Here is a 21,127-nt window from a genome sequence, read left to right as displayed (position 1 = left end):
TTTTCTCTGCTGGGACCATGTACAACAATGGTCTTGACTTTGCATCTTTTAACTGGCAGGCAGGTGGAGGGAACGCGCCTCAGGACCTCTGTCTCATCCTGTTTGGCATGAAGAAGTCATGCATCTTAACCTGTTGACAGAGCATCTGCCACTTTAATCTTGAGAAAGAAAAAGGATCTGGTCCATTTAACGTTAGCACGGAGAGTCCAGATCCCCGAACCTGTTAAACAGCGACGTCCACCGTGCCAGCTTGGCTCTCGGGGAAGCCCAGCCACTGTTAAATTCCAGGACAATCTCTTCCTCGCCACCCTCCACTGAGGGAATTCACCCTCGGGGCCGCCCCACCTGGCTCCCTCCCACAGCCCTGCGAAGACTGGAGTAGGTGCTCCCCTCAGAAAGGCCCTGGAGTGCCCCGTGGCTCTCAGGGTGCGCAGTGGGACTCGGTAAAGCCGCTGTCCCCTCCCGGGGACAGCGCCTCCCGGGCAGGGCAGCGGGGGGCCGCGGAAGAAGCGAGAGTTGCGCCCGCGTGACTGATCGCGGCGGAGAAAGTGCCCCGAGACTGTGACCCCTGCGCTGGGGGAAGGCGGGGCCGATGCGCAGGAAGATGCCGTGATGGGACCGGGAAAAAAAACACCAACCCCAAGCCACCCGCTTGTGTTTCTCAACCCGAGTTCTCCGAGAGCGGCCGAAAGACCCCAGAAGCTGCGCCGCACCTCCTCGACCCCCACCTGCCCAGCCTCGCTTCTTGTGGGTGGGCTTCGCGCTCCCTCCCGGGTTTCGGAGTCACCACGTGACTTCCACGAAGAGTGAGGCCCCAGCGGAAAGCCACCACAGGGGTGGTATTTGGGACCCCGAGGTGCGGCAAGAGGGCGGGGAGAGGAGGAAACGAGGCGGGGGTGGGAGGAGGGGGCGGGGCGGACTTGGGGACGGGAAGGACGGCGGGCTTGGACTGGGGGGTGGGGAAACCCGGGCGTTGCGCAGCGGGCGCTGGAGCCGGGAAAGCGGGAAGCCCGAGGGGGCGCGGCAGAGGCGGCGGCCGGCAGGTGCTGGGGCGCGGGGATGCCGGTGGCTGGAGAGAGCCGGTAGGCAGCTCCCCGCGTGCAGGGCGCGCCGGGCCGGGCGGCCGCTCCTCTGCTAGCTTGCGCGGCGGGGCGGGCCGGGCCGGGCCGGAGAAGCGCGCGGCATGTCGCAAGGGCTCCCGGCCGCCGGCAGCGTCCTGCAGAGGAGCTTCGCGGCTCCGGGGAACCAGGCGCAGCCGCAGGTAGTGAACTAGAGGCTCGGGGAGGACCGCGGGCGATGCGGGGGTGGGCGCGCCTGGGGGCGCGAGGAGGTGGGTGCCGGGGCTCCTGTGTGGCGACCACTGAGTGCAAGGGTGGAGGGCGCTGCGGGAGCTAGACGCGAGCGGTGTGGGGGCCGCGGGGGCGGGCCAGGGACCCTGGCGTGCGCCTCTGCCCTGCCGCCCCCGCGCACGCACGGTGCCCGGGGCGTCCGGGATGGTGACTGGGCTCCTGAGCCTGGGAGGGGGAGAGGCCAGAGGGCGCCGTCGCCTGGTAGGGCTGGGCACTGTCCACGCTCCCCCGCACGTGGAGTCCCCGCTGCCTTGGGCGTCGCCATCCATGCGCCGCCGCCGGCTGCCACCCCACCGCCGGAGCGCGTGGTCCTTCCCCGCCGCTCCGAGCGGGGGCCAAGGTGTGGAGAGGGGAAATTCCGCTACAAGGGGAAACTCGTGCCCAAGCACTCCCAACATCTACCGGCTGCCCCCCGAATGGCCTAGCGGTGCGAGGTAGGGGCCAGAAGTAGGCGGACTCCGCCCTCAGAACTGGTGGAAAGCTCTTGGCTGGCGCTCGGTCCTGTGCGCTGTCCACCACCACGTTTACAACCGCGTACTGGGGAAACTGACACAAAGTTGCCCGCAGGGACTGCAGTATGAGAACTTCCCGCTCTGCTGCTTTAGGACTGAGTCTTTTCATGGTTATGCCCTTCTCAATTCGGTGCCTGGCACAGGATGTCATCGGGTGACGCTAGAGAGCCACACATCTGAGTTTAGGCCTGGGCTTTGCCACACACAGGCTGAGTAGCCTTGGGCAATTTGCTCAACCTCTCTGAACCTCAATTTCCCCACGTGTAAAATCAATATAACAATATCAACTTCTCATGATATTTATGAGAACTAATTGAGATGTGGTTAATAATACATGAATATCTCAACAGTTTGCTCCCCTCCATCTCTTTTTTTTTTTTTTTTTTTTTTGCGGTACGCGGGCTTCCCACTGTTGTGGCCTCTCCCATTGCGGTGCACAGGCTCCGGACACGCAGGCTCAGCGGCCATGGCTCATGGACCCAGCCGCTCCGCGGCATGTGGGATCTTCCGGGACCGGGGCACGAACCCGTGTCCCCTGCATCGGCAGGCAGACTCTCAACCACTGCGCCTCCAGGGATGTCCTCAGGATAACTCTTGAAGGATTTGACCAAGTTTGGTTAAATCTCATACACAGCCAAGAGCTTTCAAGACATCATAAGTTTGCTTTCTCACTCGCCCTGACCTGTGTGTGAAACAAAACGTCAGTCAGACATTGTTCAAAGGAACCTATTGTTGTGGCGTTCAGGATCACGTGGTATCTTGGAAGAGTTACGTGGTTGCAGTTAGTTATCAGCGTAATGGTGATTTGTACACAGTCTCAAAAGTACCTGTTTGCAAACATTTTAGAAATATGTTTTAGAAATGATGCTTCCTATATACAAGAAACCAAAGTGGTTAACTAGGGGGTCTGCTTTTCAATGTTTTATTCTTTCTAATTTTTAAACTATGTAGATGTTTTACCAACTAAAAATTTTAAATGATATCTTCTAAATTAAAAAAAAAAAAAAAAGTACCTGTTTGTGTGTGGTGGCAGAAGCCCTGGCCCACAGCAAGTCCCAGATAGCAGCTGCCTTCTGCCTTTCCCGTCCTCAGATGAGCACCAACACCACACCTCTTCCAGGCACAGGCCCTGCAGGGGAGAGGTTTGAGAACGTTGGTTTGGAGTCCAGCAGACCTGAGTTCCACTTCCTGTTCTCCCCGCTACTAGCTGTGATACCTGGAGCAAGTTCCTCAGCATCTCCGAGTTTCTTATTCCTCATCTTTTAGATGGCAGTCCCACCACACATTTCTCAGGGTGGCGACAGGGGTTAACAGATAGCACAGTCATAGCGCATGGTGAGTGCTCCTCGACGTGGGGCCACTGTTACCCCACTGATGTAGCAGCAAGCACTGCTGTGGCTGCAAAGAAAATGGTGACGCTCCATAAGCAATGCTGGGTGAAGAGAAAGGGCAGGGAAGGTGAGGCGAGGGGCCTCAGCATCACACCTGACCAAACCTTCCCCCCCAGAGCCCTGAGGATGATGACAGGAAGGTCCGAAGGAGGGAAAAAAACCGAGTTGCTGCTCAGAGAAGCCGGAAGAAGCAGACCCAGAAGGCTGACAAACTCCATGAGGTGAGAGTGTGGTTAGGGCAGAGCCATGCAAGGGCCACGGCAAGGAGTCATCCTCCACCCTTGCACTGTGGTGGACCTAAGGTCACACCCTGGTCCTCACCAGTTCGGCCACATGCATGTCTAATTCTGCTGTGTCCTTCCAGCCCAGTGTTCTGAGTCTTCACTCACTGGTGTCTTCATTTCTCCCTCACTGGTTGCATCTCACACTCAAGTTTCCTTTATTACAAAATGAAGAACCCACCTTTTGATCCTGATTCCCTTTCAAGCTAGCGCCCCATTTCTTTTCTTTCCCTCTTTTATTCCCCTGCTTATTAAAAAGAGACCTGCTGTCTCCATGTCCTCAGTTCCTGTTTATTCCCCAGTCCTCTGTGGTATCGTTTCTGCTCCCCCAACACACATACATGCACACACGCACATGCACACTTCCTACAGAAGCTGCTCCGCTGAGGCCACTAGTGCCTGGCACTGCCCGGCCCAGGGACCTCTTTCTAGTCCCCTCATCCTTCGCCTTGCTGGCTCCTGTGACACCACTGATCCTCGCCTTCTTGAAACCTTCTTTCAAGGTCTTTAGCTTCTAAAAGACCAATTTCCTATTTCTCCTGACCCTCTTCACCACTTTTTTCTTAGTTTCTTTGTTCACTTTTCTACCTCTGTCTGTTTTCTTAAATGTTGGTGCTGACCAGGCTTTCAGACTCTGCCCTTTTTTCTTCTCACCCTGGAAGACTTAATCTGTTCTGCCAACGTCAGCTCCCAACATCACTTACTCTCAGGTAGGCATTGATTACTCCAAGACCTCTGGCCCTAACCCCACATCTCCAGTGTCTGCTTAGATACCTCCAAATGGGTCGCCACAGGCTCCTCAGCTGCAGCATGACCATGATGGCGTGTCTGTTCACCCTGAGACTTGCTCTTCTCACTGTCATCAAATTGGAGCTAATGGAGCTAACTAACCATCTATCTTATCACCCAAATCAGGAACCTGCGCTTTATTCTAAACGCTTCCATTTTCCTCTATCCCTGTGCATAATCCCACATAATCTCACAGTCAATACATGGGAACTGACGTCGAAGGCTTCCCAGGATCTGTCCAAGGAATTGATGGCATTCCCATGCTCTTGTCTTTGCACAGGGTTGGTGTGAATATTAAGGGTTTTAGTTCAGCTCTCTCCTGCCACACTTTCTGGCCATAGATTGTCTCAGCAAGGCCAGTCTGAGGGGCATGGGTAGCACAGGAGACTCTGAGGTGTTATGAGGGGGAAATGACAGTCTCTAAAAACCCCTTCACACTGAGCAGAGAACAGATTTAGAATGCACAGGCTCCAGGGAGAGGTGACCCACTGATATAAATTCACAGAGGGCCATAGATTATAAATATTACATTCTTTCTTGAAAGTAGGAAGTCTGGGCTGTAGAAAGAGACTAGGATCTTCAGACCAGGGTCAGGGAAGGTCTGTCCCAGCCGGGATTAATTCTGAAAAATTTCCACAGAGGAATTGGGGTGCCCTTTGCCTCCTTTCTTCCCTCCCCCTTGCTCCTGAAGCAAGCCTGGTTCTAGCTTCATGCTACCAAATAACCCCCAGAGGGGACTTGTGGCTTGGTCAGTGCAAGGCCCTATATTCAGAACACATGTGCTAGCAGGACCCTTCCTCTCGAGGAACTTCTAGTTGCAGCCAGATGCATCAATATCAAAACACACTAGAGAACACTTGGTTTTAACTCCCAAGTGATTATGTGTGTGGAGGTGACTAAATGACTTGGACAAGATCTTTCATGGAGCAAGGTCGAGTAGATTCGTTCAACAAATATTTATCAAGAACCACTGCAGGCAAGGCATTGCCACTGGGTCACAAGGAGAGGATTAAGATCTCATTCCTGTCCTTGGGAGGCATGAGTCTCAAGGAAAGCATATTCGTTTCCTACGGCTGCTGTAACAAATCATGACAAATTTGGTGACTTAAAACAACACAGATCTATTTTATCTCACAGTTTTGGAGGTCAGGCATATGACATGGGTCTCACTGGGCTAAAATCAAGGTGTCAACAGGGCTGCATTCCTTCTGGAGGTTCTGCAGAGGAATCCGTTTCTTGCCTTTTTGAGTTTCTAGAGGCTTCTGTATTCCTTGGCTTGTTGGTCCCCTTCCATTTTCAAAGCCAGCACTGGCCAGTTGAGTCTTTCTCATCCTGCGTCACTCTGACACTGTTTCTGTTGTTACATCTCCTTCTCTGCTTCCTCTTTCCCTAACGCTCTCATGATTACACTGGGCTCGCCTGCATAATCTGGGATAATCTCCCTCTTTTAAGATATTCAACTTAGTCACATCTGCAAAGTCCCTTTTGCCATGTAAGGTAACATATTCACAGGTTCCAGAGATTGGATGTAAACATCATGGGGGTTGGCATTATTCTGCCCACCACAAACATAAATACTTTACTACAGTGTCACAAAAAGATGGGTCTCTCTCAATTTCTGTCATTGTTGGATTTGATAATGAAATGAACTAGATTTCCGGGAAATTTAGGGATGATTTGCCACATTTACTCCTGCCTAATCCCTCTTAGAATGGTGGGTGGAGGGCCCTTCATAGGATTCTTAGCTTGTTCTGCTGTCCATAAACATAACTGTGCCAGTTGCCCTTTCCAGAAGGGGGCCGACTGATCTGAAACCCAGTCCCTCCACAGAAGAACACGCCCTTCTCCTCTTTCTCTGTGGAGCTACAAGAATGGATTAGGATCATGCACCACTGGCAGATCACCTCAGCAAGGCCAGTTTTGTTGGGAAACACAGTATCAAGGAGGCCAGGACAGTGGTTCCATCCATACACAGGCCCCAAAGCAGAAGTCCACCCTTTACCGTCACTAGCTACACACAAGTGTCATTGGTCACTGGTGTCAGTAGTCACTTTGGTGACTAGTTTTTAAATTTTGAAAAACATCTACATATTGAGAGTGGGATGTCTGGTTAAAAAATGTGGTGATGAATAATGTTACTGTGCTCCAGTGAGCTGCAGGCAGAGGACTTAGCACCCTGCTTTGGGTCACAGATGAAAGCCCCTCAGGCTCCCTGGGGCTCCCAGGACACATCTAGGTTGGGAAAAGTAAGAGCCAGACACAGTGCGTGGAAACCTTCTCCTGAGACTTGGAATGAGGCCAGCTCATTGGGAGACACCGAAGGGCACAGAAAACTGCCACCTGGTAGCCACGACTGCCCACTACTCCCTGGGGAGCTGAGCCCATCATGAGGGCTTTGAGTAAATGTAAAATAGATAGCTAGTGGGAAGCAGCCGCACAGTGCAGGGAGATCAGCTCGGTGTTTTGTGACCGCCTGGAGGGGTGGGATAGGGAGAGTGGGAGGGAGACACAAGAGGGAAGAGATGTGGGGATATATGTGTACATATAGCTGATTCACTTTGTTATACAGCAGAAACTAACACACCATTGTAAAGCAATTATACTCCAATAAAGATGTTAAAAAAAAAAAAAAGGGCTTTGAGTAAAGCCCTTATCCCATAAATTCCTCTATCCTATACTGTGGGCTAGCATTGCTAAATATCTCCAAGTAACTCGAGCTCTTTATTTGCCTTTCCTGAATACCATGAAGGGGAATATTTAGAGCAAGACATGTTTAAAATTCCCACTTCCTCTCCTGCCCACTCAGTTCTTGAGCCTCTCTCACCTCCAACATCCAGAAAATCCTCCTCCAGTCCCAGCTGTTACAAGTCTCTCAGCTGCCTTCTTCCTCCCCCAGCTCTCCATCCCCAAAGCCGGGGGACTATCCATCAGGGCAGAACCCCCTTGGAGGGCAGGGCGGGAGGAGAAGCTGAGCAGGCCAAGCCAGAGAGAGACTGGGGTCACTCTTCAGAGATGTCTGAGTTTCCCCCTCAGGGTGGTGGCTGCCAAAAGTCGCCCCGCAGAGATGAGAAGCAGTTCCTAGTGTGTATCTGTGCACCTCACTGTTCACTGTGGCTTTTCGAGTTTTCCCTTCAAGGCACTTACCCTTCTCATGGAGACTTAGACCCGTATTCATCTCTGAATATTAGGCGCATGGCCCGGGTGCAGATTCACAAATGGGAACCCAAGAAAACAGTCCAGGTCTCTAAGCCCAGTTGAAAGTGTCTCAGAAGTGGGTCACACTGGTTCAAGCCAGGCACCCAAAGGTGTAAGACTGAGAAAGAACTTTGAGTCAGAAAAGGAAGGCAGCGATGCCATCCTCAGGAGCCCCAAATGTCACAAACTGACAACTTTCTTGGGCAATATGGTTGTGGTACGTGTTGCCCCGGTGTTTTCAGATATTGCATACTCTAAGAGAGTCCTTCATGTCAGTCCTCACTGGGTTTAGAAACTGATGATGATGCTAATTTGTACAGCCCTTGCTGGTGACACGACGTTTCTGCTGGGAAGTATATGAGCTTAAGGCTTGGGAATAGACTTACGGTAAAATCCTGAGCTCTCGTAGCCCTTTACTGCTGGTAACGACCATGGGGGGAAATTTGGGCCCAGATGCTGCCAAGCGAAAGCAGAATTGCTGTCATTGCCTGAGAGCCGCTGTTGACCTTGAAGTCAGGGATTAGGCCCCAAGTCTTCATGACCTCAGAAAAGCCACCGTACTTCTGAGTTTCAGTTGTCTCGCTTGTGAAATGGGGTCTGTGTCCTCCTGATGGCCTTTTCCTTCCCCTCATTTCCTTCCCACCTTAGTTATCATCTCTGGTCCCTGGTACCCACATGAGCTTCTTTACCAGTCTTTGCCTCAAAGGCATCCTAGACCCTGAATCACCCCCCAGACGGCACCTCATTCCTCAATCAGCCTCTCTTTAGAAGCTCAGACCAGGGTTTCTCAGCCTCAGCACTATCGATGTTTGGGGTCAGCTATTTCCTCGTTGGGGTGGGGGCAGTAGTGCCCCCTTCCCAGCTGTGACAACCCAAACTGTCGCCAGCCGCTCCAGATGTTCCCCGGGGACTGTCAGAATTGGCCCAGTTGAGAATTATTGCCCTAGACAGCTTAATTTCTGAGGCAGAAGTGGGATTTGCAGTGATTTCAACGCCTCGCATTTCTGGTCTCTGCTTTGTGACTGTGTCCTGCACATACCCAGAGAAGGCAGCACAGTGACCTCAAATCCTCCTGAGATAGGAGATTGGAAAGTCAGCGATATTTGAGCTAAACTGATCATCTCTTTGGAAATAACAAAGGATGTAATGTTCTTGGCTTCTTTTTCACATATGTTAAGTCCAGGTAATCTCTCCTCAGGCTGAAGTGGGTCTTACTCATTCCCCTTTGTACCCACTCAGTGTTCTCACCTCCTCTTTCTCCCCTCTCAGCTCCCTCTTTTATTTTTGTGGAACTGGTCTCGCTTGAAGAAGATTTTGACTTCTTCTCTTTTTATTCCCTCAGCTCAGTAAAAGCCCCTCCGCAGATTTATGAGTAAAACTTAAATCCCAGAAGAGAAAGTCCCTGTGGAGAAGGCAGCCGAGGGGCCTGCTGGAGGCCCGCGACAGGCAGCTCTGTGGCCTTTCTGAGCTGGGGCTCGGGGAGAGCCGTGGACTTCGGCAGCATGGCCCCTGTGGCTTCCAGAGGGAGAGCTCAGAAGCTCAGAAGCATCTTGCCACAGCATTCAGTAACTATACAAAGGCATGTGGAATATTCTGCTACAGGAAGAATTCTGTTCTTTGGAATCTAGTTAAAATATTAGCTCATCGCTGGGCTTCCCTGGTGGCGCAGTGGTTGGGAGTCCGCCTGCCGATGCAGGGGACACGGGTTCGTGCCCCGGTCCGGGAGGATCCCATGTGCCACGGAGCGGCTGGGCCCGTGAGCCGTGGCCGGTGAACCTGCGTGTCCGGAGCCTGTGCTCCGCAATGGGAGAGGCCACAACAGTGAGAGGCCCGCATACCGCAAAAAAAAAAAAAAAAAAATCTTAGCTCATCGGAACCATTCAAATGTATTCTTCATTTTACTTGGAGGTGAAGAGAATTTCCAGTTGCAGGGTGGAGAGTGTGTGTGTGTGTGCGCGCACGCGCGCATGTACGAACTACACAGAGCTGTGGCCTCTCTCAGCCCTTTGCTACAGGCAGCGCTCCCCACGATGCCTAGGTCCCCATCCCCTCCTCCCAGCCAGACCCTTCCTGCCCACAGAGGGCCTCTTGCTGCATTGGGAGACTGAATTCTGACTCCCGGACTAGAGCTGTCAGAGGCCAGAGGAGAGCCTGGGGCATTGGGGGTGGTAGGCCTGGAGGAGAGCTGAAGACGTAATGCAGCCAGGGTACTAGGGGGCCAAAGTGGCCCAGCTCAGCCTGTTGCAGGGTGGGTGAGGCCCGCTGCCATGGAGAGTATTCCGGGTCACCCTGAGAGCCTGCCTGGGAAAGACAGGAGGCAGAGAGATAGCTCCGATGGCCTCTGTGTGCAACCTCTCTGGGGCCCTTGTTCTGAGAGGGAGGAAAGTGCCTAGAGTGGGAGGGAGGGAAGGAAGGGGGCAAGAGAAGGAGACCAAGGGCGAGGGTTGTGGAGTTACTGAGCTCGTAGATGTTGGCATTGGGGCCTGTCGGGCAGGGGTACAGGAGAAGGTAGCAGAGGCCCCTAGTTGCTATACATTTCTGATCTTTGGGGAGAGACCTTATTTAATATAAGTAAGATTGACTATGATGCAAGACTGAATAGAACACGTAATGAGAGATGTGGTTCCATTAGGTGCTATGATCTGGGAAGCCTTCCTGGAGGTGGTGGGCTTGACCTTCCACACAAAAGCAGGAAGGCAGCTCAGTTGAGGATACCAGCTTTAGTAAAGAGGCAGAGCTGAGAATTTGCATGTATCTTCATGGCCTGTAAGAAGATCAGACTTTTTTAGTAATATTTCTTAAAAGTTACTGGTAAGATAATAAGGTTGGGCTCCCAGCTCAGGAAATGCATGGCATGCATGGTTCAACAAAGCCTAACCATATGAATCAACCTAGAAATGATTGAAAACAACATTTCAACAAGATGCAAATAAGATCGTCAGCCTTAAGAAGGTCTCTATTGGTATGCCATAGGGCTCTGCAAGTGGCCGAGTATTGTAGGACTTATTAATGAGTTGGGTGAAGAAAAGGAAGACCTACTTCATTGAGTTAGCGGACAGCTTAGAGCTGTGTGGTATCACTAACCCAGGAGCTGACACAATCAATATTCAGAAAGATTTTGCTAGGCTGCCAGATGACCAAGCAAACAGGGCAAAATTCAGTAGAAGCGGATGTAAGGCCCACCCTTAAGCCAAAGTATCAGTTGTAGTTCAAGTATGAACAGAGAAGCGGCCGATGCAGACAAAGCTTGCACTTCTCTGCATTCTCAGAGAGAATCCCCAGAGCTAGGTGGCTGCGCACTTGGGTCCCACCCAGAGCAGACTACCTCACGCATTTGCCCTCTGAATGGCGGGACCATCCCCAGAACCGTGCACTGTGTTTTGGGAACATTTTCTCAGAGCTCCTGGCAAATTGGAACGTGTGTTGGGAATGGCCTCCCGAAGGGCGTTGGAACCAGAAGTCCTGAAACCCAAGGAACTCAGAGGACCTGAAGCAGTTGGGCTCAGAGAATACCTAAGGGGAAGTGGTATGGGGCCGTCTCCTAACATTTCAAGAACTGTGATGTTGAAAAAGTATTGCATGTACTCTATGTGGTTCCATAGGTGGAACCAAGCCCAGTGGGTGGGTTTAAAGGAGAGAATGATTTTGGACAGTACAAAGAGGAGCTTTCTAATAGAGCAGCTCAGAAATAGCAGGAACTGTCTTTGGAAGGAGAGAGTGTCCAGCACAAGTTGGATGTCGGAGCTAGAATTACATAGGGAAGGTTTCTGCACTGTGTGGTTTGGGCTAAGGGCTCTCTGATCTCCCGCGGTTCTAAGCCTCTGTAAACTCCGATATAGTGGAAGCTTAACAGGTGAGTGTTGGAGCAAAGCCAAGGCAAGGGGTGTTTTCATTCATTTACTCAGCATTCGACAAACATGTGTTATGTTCCTGGCACTGTTCCAGGTGCTGGGGCTGTAACAGTGAACCCAGCAGAAACCACCAGAAAGCAGATCAGCGGCTGTGGAGAGAGGGTCACTGACTGCAGAGGGAGATCAGGGAACTTCTCAGAATGATGGAAATGTTCTGCGTCTTGATCAACACAGGTGTTTACATTTGTCAAAACTCATCAAATTATACACCTAAAATTAGGTGCATTTTATTTTATGTCAATTATAAATAAGATAGTAAAGATGATTCAGAAAACAAAGCCCGGCCCTCATCCTGGTGGGAGGGGAGAGACGTGAAGCAAATGAACAAACAAATCTGAGTGGTGGAGGCAGCTAATGAGAAAGATTTCAGGGAAGGAGGTGAGCATCGTGGCTGGGGTTAGATCCGCCCGGAGGACAGAGGAAGGGCGCGTGGTTTCAGAACCGATGCTGAAGACTGATTTCTGTCTTCCCAGGAGTATGAGTGCCTGGAGCAAGAAAACACAGTGCTGCGGAGAGAGATCGGGAAGCTGACGGAGGAGCTGAAGCACCTGAGCGAGGTGCTGAAAGAGCACGAGAAGATATGCCCGCTGCTGCTCTGCCCCGTGAACTTTGTGCCGGTGCCGCGGCTGGACCCCGTGGCTGGCTGCCTGCCCCGGTGAAGCCCAGAGACGGTCCTCCTCTGCCCAGCAAGGAGCGTTGGTCTTTTTCACACCTGGGAAGAGGCTTCCCTCTGCATCCATGTACCGGGGGACCTGTGGCCGGGTCAGCTCTTAGGAGCTCCGGGCCGTGCCCCCAGCAGCCCAGGCTCAGCATGATGCTCTCACAGGCCCCTGACTCAGAGCCTTTAGCGGATCCAGGCAGGGAGGCCATCCTCAGGAATCACTGCGCATCCACTTTGGCAGCTAGTAGGTTCCATTTTTGTGCAGAATCATTTCCTCTAGCACATGGATAATAAAGGTGTTATCTTCTCTCCTTTCGCCAAGTTCTTAGAATTTAGAGACACAATACCTTTCCTCTTCCTGAAGAGGTCATCTCCTGTCTCCTCAGGTGGTTTTGCAGCTCCTGGGTCTTGCTTCTCCTCCTGGTCATCTCCCCCATGGTCACATCCATGCTAGATGAGGAGGCACCCTTGGGGTGGGACTCCCCTGCCACCCCAGCTGGGTCATGCAGGGGTGTGCTGGGCATGACTCGTGCTTGTCTTATGCTCTGTGTGACCCTCCATCCTGGTCAACTTTCCCACCCAGGCTGGACCGTCCTGGAAGATTTTCTACTTCAGGCTGGTTTTCCCATGTGCTCTGTATATTCCCGGGTCACCTCCCATTCCATTGGTAGTCACAGGATCAGGGGACAAACGCACTTTATAGAAGTCTGAATCACACTCGAATGGAGGAGGTCTGTCCCCTATGTAAACAAGCAAATATTTGGGTAGATGAGGAGAGGGGAGCTATTTCCTTTTAAAGGTCCCATCCAACTCTATTCTTTCAGGAAAATCAGAACCAGGCCAAGTTGAAAGTGGCCCCAGCAAGAAAAGCAAAATGGGGGAACGCATCCCATCCCCTCCCAATTCTCTTTCTTCCTGGAACAAGGGAGTTGTGGAGAGTGGAGCCAGCCTACCATAAAGGGAAAAAGAAATGGGAACAGCAGGGAAAGTGCTTTGTTGTAAATGTAAATGGTTAAAAAAAAGAAAAGAAATAGAAAGCAGCTCTTCCCAGGGGTGAAGAACTTGCTGACCTCATGCCAGGATTCACACTGGCTAATCCCCACCAGCCTCCTCTTTTTTTCCTCTTTTCTCTCTTTCTTCCCCTGCTTACTGGAGGCTGGCCTGCTGTCTTCTAACTCACGCAGGCTGATGGTGGCAAGATTTCCCTGGTCAGAGGCGCTGGAAGGCTGCTGTTAGACAGGGCCTGTGCCTGCTGGCAGGACCAGGCCAAAGCTTCCTGAATACAGCTCTTTCAGGGAGATGGTGGAATTATCTAGCCACGCGGCTTGTGACGTCTTAGTTCTCCGACCACGGATTGAACCCAGGCCCTTGGCAATGAAAGCGTGGAGTCTTAACCACTGGACTCCCAGGGAATTCCCAACACAAGACACTTTAAAATCATCCAGCCTCACCCTTCACTTTGTAGTTGAGGTGTGTGGCAAGGGGGAGGGGATTGCTCACGGTCACCTGTGAGTTAGAAGCAGAACCAGAAGCAGACCCCAGGGGATCTGACTGCTGATCCACTGTAGTTGATAGATTCAGGCTGCGGCCGTGCCAGGGTCCTGCTCAGCTGGTGGCTAACTGTGGTGTGACCTTCTGTCAGCACCTCACCAGGCTGCCAGGGCCACACAGTCCAGGCGAGTGGCCCATCTGTGAAGGATGGACTCAGAGCCAGGGCCCCAGGGGCCTATGTAGCTGAGGAGAGCATGGACACGTGAAGTATGTGTCTTGTACCAGCAGGCATTTTGCTGCTGCTTTCAACTCCAGCGCTTTCCAGAAGGGAGAATTTTACACTCTGGCTGGGGCTCACCTGGCCCTGCAGTACTTCCAGGCTCTGGCTTGCAGACCCCTCTCACTGTCTTACTGCTGATCTGCTCCGACCCCTATGGTCACTGCTGTCCAGCTGGCTGTTCACCCACTCCGCTGCTGACCCCAGGGAGTCCGTGCCCACCAGCCCCACTGGCCAGAGCCCCCTGGCACCATGTAACAACCCAGGGACCAGTTTCCTTCCATGTAGCTGCTATGGGCCCCCGAGGGCTTGGAGTCCCCCTAGATCCTCTACCCCGACTGGGCGACTTGGAGGAAGCGTCCTTGGAGGATGGTGGGGAAGGGCTGTATCCTGGAGGTGAGAGTGCATCCTTTCCCACGCACAGTCCTTGTGCCAGACCTCAAACGCGTGGCCTCACCCAGACACAAGGAAGGCTGGGAAATGAAACTCAGCCCCGTGCCCAGGAGCTGGAGGAGAGAGCTTAGGTGAACATCTGTCAGCCTCTGCCATAAGACAGCCTAGCTTTTGCTCCCGCCACCTCACTGAAACTGCCCCCTTGGAGGTCCCCAGGAGGCGCTTTTTTGCTAAATCTAATGGGCATGTCTCAGGCTTTATCTTCCTTTACTTCCTAACAGCTTGTGACACTGGCTTTTGTGATGCTTCTACCCTCTCTACCTGCTTCTCAGTATAAAGGGGCTCCTCTTCTTGGGGCCTCAGTCACCACCTATCCCTATAAGACAACTCCCACATCGGTACCCAGAGCCCTGCTCTCCCTTCAGAGGGCAGACTTGTGTATTCAGCCGCCCATCACGTGTCTCTGAAAGACCGTCTCACAAACGTTTCCCACTCCACAAGTTCAAAACCATACTTGTGACCTCATCATCTCCCCTTCAAACCTGCTTCTCAATCTGTTTTCCCTGTTTAATAAAGGGCTCCATCATCCATCTGGTCAGAAACCAGCACATCATATTTGATTCCTCCAAACCCTTCAGTTGTGTCTCCTAGATATGCCCCGATCCAGCCACTTGGCTCCAACGTGCCAGCTGCCTTATCCGCTATCAAGAAATTTATTCAAAGTATCTGCTGGGCACAGGGGCTTCCTCCCTAAGCTGTGTGTTCACTGAGGTTGAGCTCACATTTAGGGAGGGTTAGGCCCCCATTTTTTTTTTTTTTTTTTTGCGGTACGCGGGCCTCTCACTGTTGCGGCCTCTCCCGTTGCGGAGCACAGGCTCCAGACGCGCAGGCTCAGCGGCCATGGCTCAAGGGCCCAGCTGCTCTACGGCATGTGGGATCTTCCCGGACCGGGGCACGAACCCGTGTCCCCTGCATCGGCAGGGCAGGTGGACTCTCAACCACTGCGCCACCAGGGAAGCCCTAGGCTCCCATTTCTGATGTCAACAGTAAATTTGGAGTTAGGGAACCAAAACCAGGGTAGTCCAGGGTAGTGAGTCATGGTGATGGGGACAAGTCCCCTCCAAGATAACTGGAGAGGTGACCAGAGTTCTGAAAATCAAATGTTCATGAAACTTGTTGCTAAAAACATCTTTATCCAGATCCCAGTAACACTGAGGGCCGTCTCAGCTCCCCTCTGAAAAAGTAGAAATTCCGTATAAATCGGAGAAATGATTATTTTGTTCCCGGAGCTACAAGGGAAGTAGACCAGTTCTGGAGACTAGATTTGATTGGCTGTATTCACACTGCTGCTGTGTGCCAGACACTGGGCTGGGTATCTGAATTAAATCTGAGAGTGACTGTTTGTCGGGCTGGGAGGAAGGGAGGCAAGCTGAGAAAGGCCCCTTTAGAATAGAAAGTGTCAGAGAGGGAGGAAGCCCTTCCTTCACACCCATGCAGCCACACCACTTCCTGTCCGCAATCTTGCCCCGTATTGCACCACCTCAGCCTTGAAGCCTGGGGTTTCCATCACTGAATCAGGCCCCAGTTTTGGCCTCAAACCTTGGTTGAGAATGATGACTCTAACGGACAGGAAAGCGAGAGACTCAAAAGCCCCTCTCTTCTTTCCCATCAATGCTAGGGTTTCCACAGTCCGGGTGTACTCACCAGGGCTGTGGGTTCTGCCGTAGAAGGAGCTAGAAGAAAAGGGGTAGCCCCAATCTCGCTGACATGTCTTCCCTCCTGGATGTCCAGGAAGTCCTGGCAGTGTCATCCATGCCACAGCAGGAAGGCTCGTAACCAAAAGCCAGGGAAGTGGAAAGAAGAAACAGTGGAGAGGAGGAAGGAGAGAGGAAGGAAGGGAAGGAGAAGGAGAGAAGGAAGTGGGAAGGGGGAAGGGAAGAGGGTGATGGGGATCCTTGAGCTCTGAACCTAAACCATTCCTGCTCCTGGGAAGTTATGCTGAAGCCCCAGGAGGGTATGCTATTTGGAAGCTCCCCTAACAACGCCGCACGTCTGCAGGCATGAGAGTGGAGCTAGCCAAGGCTAGTCTCTGGAAACCCCTCTATGCTTGGAGTCAAGGGAATTTCCTGGATTGCCCATTTGGAAACTGACCACCTTGATGAAATTGTTCCTCCCCAAATATTTGGGGCAAAGGAGATCCATGTGTTTACTACTGTCGCCATGGACAACAGCACCATCAGCACGACGCACACTGAAAGTCTGCAGTTAGCAGATGCAGGTGCCCTTGGCGTGGTGTGCTTGAACTTGTGCCCCAGTCTGGGGCTGTGTTCAGGGCACACTCTGTCCCTAGAGACAGCTCACCTGCTCTTTTGGGTGTTCTAGCATGACCTTTTCTGGTATGGTATTCTTAAGAAGATCAGAAATGTCATTGCAGATCAGACCAAAGGCCACTAGCCCAGAATTCCAACCACGACACGGGGGGGAAGCGTGAGGGAGAGTCCAGTGTTTGCATTTTAAGACACCATCCTGAAAGGCCTGAGGTGTACTTGGAACTTCCCTGATTTCCCTTAATAACCCACTGTCATCTATCCATTCATTAATCAAGAGTCTTCTTGAACCAGTTTGAGTTCTCCATCACCTTGTGCAGGGTGGTACTTCTGCTCTGCTCTGAATCCACGCCCTGCGCTTCTAAATCCCAGAGGAACTCATTCTTGGATGGTGCTGGGACCTGGAAAGCAGGACTATTTCCTGAGCATCCCAGGTTCACCAAGCTTCCTCGCAGTCTTTCCTCTAGGCTGGCAGCAAGGCCAAAAAGTACCTTGCGAAATGTCACAAACCTACAGAAGGCTCAATTTGCCAGGCAGTACTTTTTTGAGATTGAGAAAGCAAGAGTTCAAGAACCACAAGTAGTGGCCGGTGTCCTGAGGCTAAAGAGTGGAAAGAACCAATGAATGTTCCCCGCGGCAGTTCTTGAGCTGTTGCAGCACATTTGCAAATTATTTTGATTAATCATTAGGAAACTTTATTAGTAATTAATTACTTATTTTAATTCATCGTCATTAATTATTACAGTAAACCAATATATTAATAAAAATAAATGATAAAATAAATTATTTAATTTATTGTTGTAATATACCAACATATTTATTTATGAAGTAATAAAATATTTATTTTAAAATAATAAAATAATGGATTATTAATAGTTATTATTATGAATTTACGAATTAGCTATTGTTCAAACAATTAGTAGTGAAGTACCCATTGCACGTGTGGGGAGGGGAGCATGGCCAGTAAGGGAAAGACCCCCCCCTCGCCCCACAGCACCTTAAAGGGCGCCTTGTCATACAATTTCTGAAAACTTACCTCCAGACCTATCTCATTTGGAGCAGAGGAAATCTAATGATTTTCTCTGTCTGGTCGGAACAGGCAATACCCCTCCTTAGAATGTAAGCAATTACAGGACAGCTATTGTATTTTTTTGTTTGTTCGTTTTTTTGTTGTTTTTTAAAATTTTTATTGGAGTAGAGTTGATTTACAATGTTTTGTTAGTCTCAGGTGTACAGCAAAGTGAATCAGTTATACATATATCCGCTCTTTTTTTTTTTTTTTAGATTCTTTTCCCATATAGGTCATTACAGAGTATTGAGCAGAATTCCCTGTGCTATACAGTGGGGTCTTAGGGAATTGTGTCTTATTTATCCATATATCCCTCCTTGCCTAACATGTGTGCTTAGGTACCTAGCACATGTGCTTAGCACTAAAAATTCCTGCTTGAAGGATTGATGGAGTGAATGGCTACCCCTTTTCTAGTCTTCATCCCAATTTAGGCCTCACCCTCATTCCAATCCAAAAAAGAACTTACTATAACTCTATTTGTGATATGAATTTCTCATTGTTATTTCCCCATTTAAGAGTGTGAACCTAAGCTACTTTTCTTGTTCCTGTAATTCAACATCTGGGTCAGCTTGCCTGTCGTAAATTAGGGATTCCCATAAATCAGCAGTGAAGTTGCTTCGTAAAACCCTGGTAACAATACTGTTGAAAGGAACAGTAGGCAGGTTGATGAGGATTGGGGGAGGGCGGCAGAAATACACACAGGGAGCAAATCTCTTCAGATGTCATCTTCAATTTTATTCATTTATTTATTTATTTTAAACGATAGTTACCTTTTTTAAAAAAATTTATTTATCTTTGGCTGTGTTGGGTCTGCATTGTCGCGCACGGGCTTTCTCTAGTTGCGGTGAGCAGGGGCTACTCTTCCTTGCGGTGTGCAGGCTTCTCATTGCGGTGGCTTCTCTTGTTGCGGAGCACGGGCTCTAGGCGCGTGGGCTTCAGTAGTTGTGACACGTTGGCTCAGTAGTTGTGGCTCACAGGCTCTAGAGCACAGGCTCCGTAGTTGTGGCACACGGGCTTAGTTGCTCAGTGGCATGTGGGATCTTCCCGGAGCAGGACTCGAACCCGTGTCCCCTGCATTGGCAGGCGGATTCTTAACCACTGAGCCACCAGGGAAGCCCTTCAATTTCATTTAAATGTTGTAAATACAGTTGTTATATTTTATTTGTCCTACACTCATTACTATTTAAACCTTTAATATTTATTTAGGATTGCTTAACTTGTCACCTGTGCACAGAGGAGTTGGATACATAAATCACCAGTGGCCCTCAACTAGAGAGAAAAAAGAAAGAAATTTAATAGTGGTAGGGGAAAAATTCAGGGGAAAAATATACAGGCATACCTGGGAAATAGTCTGGGTTCATTTCCAGACCACTGCATTAAAATGATCATAGCAATAATGCAAGTCACAAGTTATTTGGTTTCCCAGCACATATAGAAATTATGTTTACACTATACTGTAGTCTATTAAGTATGCAGCAGCATTATGTCTAAAACGTACCTTGTTGCTAAAAAGTGCTATATCTGAGCCTTCAATGAGTCATCATCTTTTTGCTAGTGGAGTATCTTGCTGCTGGTGGATGGTGATGGCTGCTGACTGATCTGATCAGGGTGGAGGTTGCTGAAGGCTGGGGTGGCTGTGCAGTTCTTAAACTAAGAGAGCAAGGAAGTTTGTTGCATCATGTGACTCTTTCTTTCACAAGCAATTTCTTTGTAGCGTGCAATGATGTTCGATAGCACTTTTACGTACGGTAGAACTTCTTTCAAACTCGAAGTCAATCCTCTCAAACCTTGTCACTACTACTGAAACAAACTTGGGTCTGCTCACCTGATGTGCAGTAAAGCCAATCTACTGACACCAGCTGTGGTGAGGGTAAGTACAGAGCTTACTGCAGGGCCCAGCAAGGAGAATGAGCAGCTCATGGTCAAAAGACTCAAACTCCTCAATGGCTTCCAGGGAAGAGATTTTAAAGGCGAGACGAGGGAGAGGGTCATAGGGTACATAATCATCTGTGTACATCCTTCTGATTGGTTGGTGGTGAGGTAACAGGGTGATGTGTCTGGAATCTCAATTATCAACATTTTGGTTCTAAGTGGCCTGGGGTCTTCCTGGTGGTCAGCATGCAGTTAACTTTTCCCACCTGGTGGGAGTTTTAGTATCTGCAAAACAACTCAAAAATAGGCTCAGGATATTATCTATAGACCTTGAGGAGGAACTAAAAGTCCTTCACTTTGTTTTATGGCTAAACTATTATTATTGTGTCTTACTTGACTGCTTTCCTTCGTTTCTGCATTTCCTCACTTCTCTGATTAAATTTGTTCTTTGGAACTCGGGGAAGGCCTACAAGAGGCGAGGGACACAGGGGAGGGGTGGGGTCTGTCCTTGAGAAGGCCCTGCAAGGTCCTGATCAGTTTCATCACTGCTTTATCAACTGTTTATTTAATATTACAAATCCTATGTTGTCATTTCAACAATCTTCAAACCATCTTCACCAAGAGTAGATTCTGTCTCAAAAAACCACTTTCTTTGCTCATCCATAAGAAGCAACTCCTCACCTGTTAAAGTTTTATCATGAGATTGCAGCAGTTCTGTCACATCTTCAGGCTCCACTTCTAATTCTAGTTCTCTTGCTATTTCTACCATATCTGCAGTTACTTCCTCCACTGAAGTCTTGAACCCCTCTAAGTCATCCAGGAGGGCTGGAATTAACCTCTTCCAAACTCCTGTTACCGTTCATATTTTTAACTCTTTCCATGAATCATGAATGTTAATGTCATCTAGAATGGTGAACACTTTCCAGAAGGTTTTCAGTTCACTTTCCCCAGATCCATCAGAGGAATCACTATTTATGGCATCTATAGCCTCATGAAATGTATTTCTTAAATATTGATAAGACTTGAAAGTTGAAATTACTCCTTGGTCCATGGGCTACAGAAAGGATGTTGTGTTAGCAGGGATGAAAACAATATTAATCTCATTGTACATCTCCATCAGAGCTCTTGGGTGACCAGGTGCACTGTCAATGAACAGTAATATTTTGAAAGAAGTCTTTTTTTTTTTGAGCAGTAGGCCTCAACTGTGGGCTTAAAATACTCAGTAAACCATGTTGTAAACAGATGTGCTGTCACCTAGGCTTTGTTGTTCCATTTATAGAGTATAGGCAGAGTAGATTTAACATAATTCTGAAGGGCTCTAGGATTTTCAGAATGGTAAATGAACATCGGCTTCAACGTCAAGTCACCAGCTGCATCAGCCCCTAACAAGAGAGTCAGCCTGTCCTTTGAAGCTTTGAAGCCAAGCATTGACTACTCCTCTCCAGCTATGAAAGTCCTAGATGGCATCTTCTTCCAATAGAAGGCTGTTTTGCCAACATTGAAAATCTGTTGTTTAGTGTGTAGCCACCTTCATTATCTTAGCTAGATCTTCTGGATAACTTGCTGTAGCTTCTACGTCAGCACTTGCTGCTTCACCTTGCACTTTTAT

General features: G+C 49.9%; 1 protein-coding gene across 1 annotated transcript; it reads left to right on the top strand.

Moving 5' to 3' along the window:
- Nucleotides 1–1,088: 1,088 nt before the first annotated feature.
- BATF3 (basic leucine zipper ATF-like transcription factor 3) lies at nt 1,089–12,397 on the top strand. The gene is made up of 3 exons (XM_022593426.2): nt 1,089–1,261; nt 3,369–3,473; nt 11,902–12,397. Exons 1-3 carry the CDS (start codon nt 1,184–1,186, stop codon nt 12,085–12,087), a joined length of 369 nt encoding a protein of 122 aa, XP_022449134.1. The 5' UTR covers nt 1,089–1,183; the 3' UTR covers nt 12,088–12,397.
- Nucleotides 12,398–21,127: the final 8,730 nt, after the last annotated feature.

Source organism: Delphinapterus leucas, chromosome 1, assembly GCF_059928025.1.
Source record: "Delphinapterus leucas isolate spDelLeu-1000000601 "Yukka" chromosome 1, BTC_Dleu_Yukka2, whole genome shotgun sequence".
Lineage (NCBI taxonomy): Eukaryota > Metazoa > Chordata > Mammalia > Artiodactyla > Monodontidae > Delphinapterus > Delphinapterus leucas.
Note: the sequence above shows the minus strand (reverse complement) of the source record. Positions and strands in the feature narration are given on the sequence as shown.

Bases quoted from the DNA above. Each gene is read 5' to 3' on its own strand.
- BATF3 (XM_022593426.2), top strand. From the start codon at position 1,184: ATGTCGCAAGGGCTCCCGGCCGCCGGCAGCGTCCTGCAGAGGAGCTTC. The intron at 1,262-3,368 runs GTAGTGAACTAG...CTTCCCCCCCAG, and splicing joins GGAACCAGGCGCAGCCGCAG to AGCCCTGAGGATGATGACAG. The intron at 3,474-11,901 runs GTGAGAGTGTGG...CTGTCTTCCCAG, and splicing joins AGGCTGACAAACTCCATGAG to GAGTATGAGTGCCTGGAGCA.